At 32.4% G+C, this 9,116-nt stretch overlaps 1 protein-coding gene across 1 annotated transcript in view; it reads right to left on the reverse strand.

Annotated features, from left to right (window-relative positions):
• Nucleotides 1–5,292, reverse strand: part of LOC110111681 — a 33,347-nt gene extending 28,055 nt beyond the window's left edge. Inside the window, exons 1-3 of the mRNA XM_020843696.2 lie at nucleotides 4,849–5,292; nucleotides 3,756–4,200; nucleotides 3,324–3,439 (exon numbers count right to left, since the gene is read on the reverse strand). Of these exons, the coding sequence (XP_020699355.1) occupies nucleotides 3,324–3,439; nucleotides 3,756–4,200; nucleotides 4,849–5,209 (922 nt within the window). The 5' untranslated portion in view covers nucleotides 5,210–5,292. The remainder of the gene's footprint in view (nucleotides 1–3,323; nucleotides 3,440–3,755; nucleotides 4,201–4,848) is intronic.
• Nucleotides 5,293–9,116: the final 3,824 nt, after the last annotated feature.

A 9,116-nucleotide genomic window follows, 5' to 3' on the forward strand; every position in this document is an offset into this window, starting at 1 on the left:
ATCAGCCTTAAGCCCACATCTTTTTGCTTTAGCCATGGATGTTCTCACTAGACATTTGCAAGAGGTTGTACCCTAGTGTATGCTTTTTGCTGATGATATTCTTCTTGTTGATAAGACCAGAGAGGGAGTTAAAGGTAAACTTGAATTATGGAGGTCAACCTTAGAGTCTAACGGGTTTCATTTGAGTAGATCTAAAATTGAATATATTGAGTGTGATTTTAGTAATAATAGATCTAGTGAGGGAACTGTGACTTTAGGTGATCAAGTCGTTAATAAGAGCACTCGTTTTAGATATCTTGGGACTATTGTTCAGAGTGATGGCGAAATAGATGGGGATATTATTAATAGAATTCAAGTTGGATGGTTAAAGTAGAGGAATACATCGGGCTTGTTATGTGATAGAAAAATTCCTCTCAAACTTAAGGAAAAATTCTATAAGATAGTAGTGAGACCTGCAATGTTTTATGATGCAGAATATTGGCTATTAAAAGAGAAGCATAATATTAAGTTAAGTGTTGCATAGATGAGGATGCTCAGGTGGATGAGTGGCTTTACTCTTAAAGATAAGATATGAAATGAGCATATACGTGAAAAGGTTGGAGTATCTCCAATAGAAGATAAGATTAGAGAGGTCTCCATAGATGGTTTGGTCACATAAAACGGTGGCCTTCCAATTACCCGGTAAGGAAAGTATATGCATTAAATTTGACTTATGTTAAGAAAGGTAGAGGTAGACCTAAAAAGACTTGGTTAAAAAATATTAGAAATGTCTTTCTTTATTAAATTTAGATGAGAATTTAACTCTTAACATGACACAATGGAGAAAAAGGAATCATGTAACCGACCCCACATAGTGGGATAAAGGCTTCTTGTTGTTGTAGTTGTATGCTCTCTATTGCAGAAAGAGGTACTTGATCGGGAGCCAACACCACTAGAGCTGCATACACAAACTCGTCAACATCAAGTTGATCATCAGTAGGTTGAAGAGAAGATGAAAAAAGCTCATGTGACTATCGATTTTTGAGTAGTAATCATAAATAATATGCAAATATAAATGATTTTTATGTACTTAATCTCTTGCAAGATGATTTTGTATGACTTTGGGAGGGTCAACCGTCTACTGCCGAGAGATCATCTTCAGGATCCACAATACTCTGAGTACCACACGTGGTCACAGGCTATTGGAGGGAGACAAAAGGGGAGGATGTATGTATTAGGTTCTCAAGCATATGCATACGAGACTAATACATCCACCTCAACATCTTTTAGTGAATGGAGTTGATGATATCGTCAGTCAGAGGGTTGCTGCTCTCACTAAAGAGATAGAGAAGATGAAATGGATACAGGCTAACAGATTGACACAACAAACTGAGATGGAGGCAAAGTTGTGATCATATTTAAGCCAAAATAGAAAAGAAAAGGTCAGGAGCCTATGCATGAATCAGAGGGGAGCGAGGAGACAGAAGATGAGTAGAGAACTTACTGTTTAAGTTGTTGTAGTAATTTTGAGAACTTATTTTGAAAACTTATTGTGTTGTCTAACTTAATGTAGTAGTATGGAGAACTTATTGTTTCGTTTTGAAAACTTATTTGAACAAATTTTTATATTTTGAAGTTGTTTATATTGAACAATTGAGTTATGAAGTTGATAGACTTATGTTTTGATTTGTTTTATTATGTTTTGAGTACCATTAATGTTCTATGATGATATATTTTGTTGTGTATACATCCATAAACTGCAACAGATTTATAATGTAAATGTTTTTGTGGAACAGTAAGGAGCTGCCATACTCTTTTTTTGTAATGCTACAAGTTTCCGACAGAAATACCACAGGAAACCTTCGATATGGGGCAACGGATGAATTTCGACGGATAAATGCAGCCAACCACCGGTACTTCCGGCGGTTAGACTCCGGAAAGTTCCGGCAGCAATTCTCCCTTCTTCTTCACTCCATCCGCCAATTACAATGAGTAGAATCTACCAAAAATCAGTTGGAAGGCCGTCGGAAATGCTTTCTAGCAAAAAAAATCCGTCGTTATACTGGTGGAAAAAATTCCACAGGAAACATCCAAATCCACAGACAATTAGCAATTTTCGATAATAGACGATTTTCCTGCAGTGTTTCTAATACTTTCTAACCAAGTATGAGAAATATACCATTTACACTATAAGCTAAAAAAAATAAATAATAAATTCTACCTCTTAGTATCAAAAAAAACTAATCCTATCATTTATACACTGAAATAACCAAAATGATTGTGTGCCAATAAAGTCAAAAAAAAAAAAGTTAACTTGCAAATCTCATCTATAACACACTTCGTGCCAAAATATGTCAATCGCATCTGTAGATGCAAGTATTTCAATACAACTTCAAAAAAGAATAAAATATCAGGTTTGGTGCATTGACATCAACTAATGTGGATGTCAAATGCAATTTGTAGTGCCTACCTTTAATGGAATGCTGCAAACCATGACTGGAGGTCGTGGACAGCTTGACTCACTTAAATGTTCCATATAACATTTTTCTGTCATGGAAATGCATAGAGCGTAGAAGTAAAGATTTGTGAATTTCTCTAGTATATTCATATTATCTTCTTGTGCTGCATCAAAGGGGATACAAGATGGAGAGAAAAAGAGACTAGGAAGGAGCAGCAAGAGACCATAGCTAATAGAATGTGATATTAGACAAAACGATTACGCTAAACTTTTATAAAACCAAATGTAACAAGTACAACAAGAACCATTGGAGAAGGAAGTTTCATAGAGCAGCCATTAAATATTAGGGATAAGGCAAATGATCAGAATGATAAATTAATGAGAACAACAACAAATCAAGTAGTTCCCCCATATGGCAGCTTTTTTCTCACGATGTCTTCTCTTTATATCGCTCGTATCTCACATGAAAAACTCTATTCACAAATGCATGATAAAGAGTATAATCATCAATAGATTATACATCAGAGATCATCAATCTCATAGCAAATTATTCCGACCATAAAAGCTAATGTATGCAAAACAACATTTGCAATCTTCACATACCGCAATGCTCATTCTTAGAAACCATCTGAACAAGTACAACTTATTTCTTTGCAGGCCTTAAGAATTTTAAAAATGCAGCCAAATCACACAATTAGAAGATTTAAGATTAAAGTTTGCATATAATCTCAAAGATCTCAACAGGAGAACATAATAATATGCAATACAAAAAAGGAAAGGATGGCTGTCCTTGCAAGACAAGAATAATGGGTAAAAGTAGACATAAAAGAAAACATGCAAGCTGCTAAACAGTTATAGAGAATGATGCATGCAGCCATGAACAAACCTCCAACATAGAATTGATCACATATCTGCCGTAGCGAATAATGATCTCCAGTTCCAGTATCATAGTTGTCCCCAAATATGAGATGCTGAAATCCAAACTTCAGTGCTTGCTTCAGTCTATGCAGTAAAACATAATGATAAAAGTTACAAGGTTTGGATTATCAAGAAAATGTCAATTATAAGAACTTCCTAGCCCTCCACTTAACAAACTCTTAGTGGCCAAAATTTTCAAATAACAAGGGTCCACTAAGTAGTCAAAAAAGGCAATGAAAAACCATCCTGAAACTTAACAAATTCAATTTATAAAATTTTAGGCTAATTCACATATTTGGGCACAAGAGCACAACAACATAAAAAATGAAGTTCTTAATTCTTTTTAAAGGAAAATCAAAGGCAATGACTATTGAACACCTTGGACCTCATGCATGTATACCTTTTTAATTGATTCTGGTGATCATCAAAGAAGATAAGCACCTGATTGATATCTGAAACTCCATGCTTCTCCAAAACATTTCTCCAGTTGATGCCGCCAAAATCCAAAAAATCTTTCCCAGCAAAATATGTGCAGTTTCCATCAACATAAGCTGGGCCCTTCATCAGATACTTTTCAGGATGGCGAGGTGAAAGTGAAATGATCGGAGTTTTTGGCATTGCCTGGCGTAGGACCCAAGTGGAATGCCCTTTGAAAGCTCCACTCTCAACCATTAACAGTGGCTTTAGCCACCTTGCCATGAACCAAAGACCAAAGCTGTGATCAAACCCCATTCCATGTGTGTTGTTTTTTATTGGTCGAGTCTCATAGATTGGCACAAACTCTTCCAATCCCTTAATCAAATCCTTGGGACCCCATTCCACTGTTTTACCATCTTTTGATCTACCTTTTGGAAAATAACAAGAATTTTAAAAAGAAGTGAACCCCGTTTAAAAATATCACAAAGAACTGAAATACTATGAACAGAAAAAATGATAGAAACGAAGATTTTAAAATTACGCAGAAACTAAAGTAAAAACCTCTAACCTAGAGAAAAAAGGCATCACATACTTAGATTAAGTAAGCAACAAACCAACTGGAAAAGCAGCAGAAAACAATAATCAAATGCACAAAGATCAAATAGTACCCATAATCTTGTTTAGAAGTGATTTTTTCCTGCTTGCTTTGGTTTCCTTTTCCGTTTTATTTTTGTATTTCACATCAAACGAAAACATATTCAAAGGGTTTACAGGTTTCTCTATGCAAAAACAGGAAAAGAAAAACTATGATTGGATGTACAAAACAAGTCTATAGTATCAGGGAAGAAAATTAAGCCGCTAAAAATGATTTAAGACATCATTAGGGTTTTCATAAAACACGGTAAATTTTCAACAACACCGAAAACAGAATATAACTATTAAACCTTAACTTAAAAAAAAAAAAGCAAAAAGTAAAAGAACAAAAACAAATCGAAACATGAAAAACTGAGAAACAAATAAATTCAATCGATCGTAAAAACCCAACCGCGAGACCGGAAGAAGAGAAGAAATCTTACACCAGGGCACGCCAAGGATACCAAAATCGGAGGCTAATCCATCAATGCTCCCTGAAAATATGGCCATGCGGTAGATGGAATCGTCTCGGGCCTCGCATTCGCGGCGGCCAAGGCGATGCCTAATGAAGAGAGCTACAAAGAGGATGAGAAGAAGAGCCAGTTGGAAGGAACAAGAACGACGACTTTGCGCTATCCGAAAGGAAAGCAGTCTCGAAAGCCGCGCACCGAGAGGGCCGTGGCTCCTCGTCTTGGACTCGTCGTCATCCTCAATGGCTAATGCGGTCCCTCCACCGCCGCCAGTGGCCTCCTCAACTCTCGGGGTGCGTGGGCTACTCGGTGCCGCCCGCCGAGAGGAAAGCATGCTCTCCGGCAACCGCAGCCTATTGAAGTCGAGCGAGGAAGCTTACTCCGAACACTGGTTTTGTCGCCTCCACAGACGAAGCTGTTCCGATTAGATTTTTATGAAAAACATATTAAAATTTTTTAAATGCCATTTTAATAAAAACAATAATAATAATAATAAAAGTATATAGATAATTTTAATATGAGCAAAAAATGAAAAACTCAAAAACGTGAAGTGAATTTTCATTTTTTTCACAAAATGTAAATCAAAATTATATCTTTTGAAAATGTAAATTTAATTTGCATTTTTTACATTTTCTCCCTTTCTTTTAATTTTAAGTGTTCTATTTTTTTTCTTTTTTAATTATAACTTATTTCGAAATTAATTTTTTTAGTTTAATTACGAGTCTGTGCGCAAGCACGACTGTAGGTGTAAGGTCATATTTGCAAACTAGTTGAAAAGTACAAAGCAATTTGGATTATGTTTTTTTTTTTTTGAAAATTTGAAAATAATCATTTCGAATTTCTTTTAATTTTGTAGTCAATTTCGTCATTTTGAATAATATATCACCGTGTGTGGTTAAAATATAATTCTCTAATAGATTCATATTATGAAGCTGTAGTTTTTTGTCCCGACTACCATAATCAAATTTAAAAAAGAATTACATATAATTTCAAAGAATCAGAATGTCATTCAATCGTATATTTGATTATGATAGTTAAAATGCTTTATCATCAATCATTGTAGTCAGAACATCATAGTTAACTACATATGGCCCCAAAGGGTCAAAATGATGTTCAAATACATACCAAACTATAATAATCTAGATACATTTATCATTAATTTCATATTCAAGCATATTGATATTGAATGATATATTTCTCTAAAGAGATAGGATATCGCCTCTTATCAATTGTTTAAATATGAAGATAATGGTTATCCTTGATTTGGATTTTTCCAAAGAGAGTTATTTTCCCCATGGAATTTAATTATTTATGGGGTATTGAATCTCCAACGAAGGCAAGCCTTCATAGTTAATTATATTGTAAGGGACTTGAGTTTCCTATGAATATTCTCAATTAAAATAATGATTGAAATTTTATTTAGAATTTTCAAATAGCGATATGAAATGAGTGATATTAGAATTTCAATCGAGAATGGATCAATTTAGAACACTTATTTTGAAGGCCAAAAGATGAGAAGTAGTCGGTATTTTGAGATTCTAAAACAATTTAGAAATACCCCAATCTATCCTATGTATTGAGCTTTAAATTTTGGGTTAGAGAAAATTTTAATTTGAGTTATTATTTTATTAAAAATTTAGGATTAAATTCCTGATGTTGAGAACTTATGATTTTGGGTCCGCCCCAGATCCTAAATCTAAGTTGAGAACTAAACGATAGTGACCAAAACCTAACTAATGAAACACAAATATGGGCATGCCTCGGCCTAGATTAGAGTAGCAGCTAAATCACATAGCGCTTTAAAACAATGTATCCAGTCATTATGAAAAATGTATAGGTTATTATTTAAGTTTTTTATAAAATGGGGCTGGTGTCTACATAAAGTCTTAATTTGCCCCTTTACTTATGAATGTTGAATATGCTCGATGCAATTAAAATTTTATTAATTTCTAAATAGTTTCAATATAATACATGTTGATTGACATAGTATGCAAAAATCATAATCTTCCAACCAACTTGTTTGAACCTATGTTGTTTAATTGGATCTTAATTTCTAAGCCATATGCTTCTTACCTAACCCTTGATGACCTAGTACTCCTCCTTAAGATTAGCCAATTAAATTTTAAGTATATTATAATATACTCTTTGATCTTTTATCTTAAAGTCTTCACTAGTTGATCCTAGGTAGATTATGTGTTTCCCTTTAGGTTTTGTTACTTGATTCTAGATTTAGTCTAGTGGATTCCTTGATCTTGAGACTTTAGCTTTCCCTATTAAGATTCTAGACTTTAGCTTTACCTCTAGATTTCTCAAAAATTTTGGAATTGTATTGTGCTTAAGGTTAATAGAATTAGTTCAATTTCAGATGCATAAAAAAACTTCTGAAAAAATAAGCAGTATTAGTTTTATGGAAGATTTATCTCATTAAGCTTTTGTTTGAGACAAATTTTTATCACTATTTTTTTACTGTTTTAAAGGAAGTTTCGTACTAAAAAATTGTTATAGAAAATAATAAGAAAGTTGTCCCAAATGAAGCCTAAGTTTACTAATAATTTATGTAAAGGCTTCATTAAAATTGCAAATCTCAAAGTACCAACAAATGTTAAGAGTCTGTTTTGGATAAAATGGGAATGCTATTTTTACTCATTAATATCAAAATCTGATAGGTAAAGAAATTTTTGAAGGCTAAGTAGGGCTTCGTTTGGGACAGCTTTACTATTACTTTCTAAAATAATTTTTTAGTACCAAGATTTCTAGTTCAAGAAATTGTTATACTAAAAAACTTCTTTGAAAAACAGTAGAAAGCTGTCCCAAACAAAGCCTAAGAAAAAAATTGATATGCAACTTCTTTCAATGATATTTAAGGTCATTGCTTTTCTCATATTGTTATAGTTCTGAACTATATATGTAGACTGTTAGCCTGTTAAATTATTGGAGATTTTTTTTATTTAATAAAATTTCCAGTAGTTTGGCCTAAATTACAATAATTTGGAATGATTGTAATTAATAAATAAAAAAATTGAACTATTTTGCAAATAAGGATAACTAACACAAAGCTTATGTAAAAGTTTCTTAAACCCCTGAAAATGTTATTATCTGTAATGAAATTATAGTATTACTACTAGCATTTGTTATAATATTCTGATATGGTTTTAAGAGAAATCTTACTTAGTATCAAGTTTCAAGAAATACTAGAAAAATATTAGGTTAAATTTGTATCTTTATTTGAAATTTTTTTAAATTATAATCATTTTTTGCTTATAAAAAAACAAACTATAAAGGGATATCATATATTTATCATGAATTTGTTGTTCTCAAACAACACATGACAACCAACCACCCTTCTTTTTGGATCAAAAAGGAAAGAAAAAAGATATGGAGGCATTAAAAATTCTCATAGAGGTCGATATGTATGGATAATTTTTTTTTTTAAGTTATTGAGAGTGATCCATCAATAAAAAATCCACTTGATCCAACACAAAACTCTATGCATATTAGAATAAGAAAAATTTGGATTCAAAATCAAGACCATCTAAACTCTAACTTACTAAACTTTGGCTTCGTTGAGACAACTTTTTTTATGCTTTCTAATATAACTTTATAGTACAAAAAATTTCTTGAATTAGAATTTTTTTGTAATAGAAAGCTATTTTAGAAATCAGTAAAAAAGTTGACTCAAACGAAGCTTTATTGTCAATTTGAACTTTTTGACAAGACAAACTCGTTGATGCCAAAAGGAATCCAATCCGACTCAAAATGAGCCTAAGTAGAGCACTTGAATTATAATTAGAATTTTTGGGAAATTAAATGGTTGACCAAATCTCCAAATCTTGCGTGTTTATATCGCTTGATTTGATATTGTTATGGCTTCGTTTGGGACAACTTTCTTATTGCTTCTTAAAGTGACTTTTTAGTTCAAAAATAAAAAAATTTAATTAAAAAACTATTTTAAAAGCAACAAGAAAGCCACCCAAAATAAAGCCTTAGACATCTAAATACTAAAAGAATATGATCAATATGAGCTGTCTGATTGAGTGGTTTTGATTTTAGCTATATTCACAAAGACTGATACTCCAAAAAAATTATAAATAGATCTCCGCTCTTTATATGGAGTCTATCAAAATATTAGTGAAAAATAGAATAATAAAGTGTTTGAGAAAAAATTTAAAACTTTTATTATTAGATTTATAGGAAGTATTATACTCTAAACAACTGCTCCAGTAATTTATAATAACCATATT

This window comes from Dendrobium catenatum, unplaced genomic scaffold, assembly GCF_001605985.2.
Source record: "Dendrobium catenatum unplaced genomic scaffold, ASM160598v2 fragScaff_scaffold_1617, whole genome shotgun sequence".
Taxonomy (NCBI): Eukaryota; Viridiplantae; Streptophyta; class Magnoliopsida; order Asparagales; family Orchidaceae; genus Dendrobium; species Dendrobium catenatum.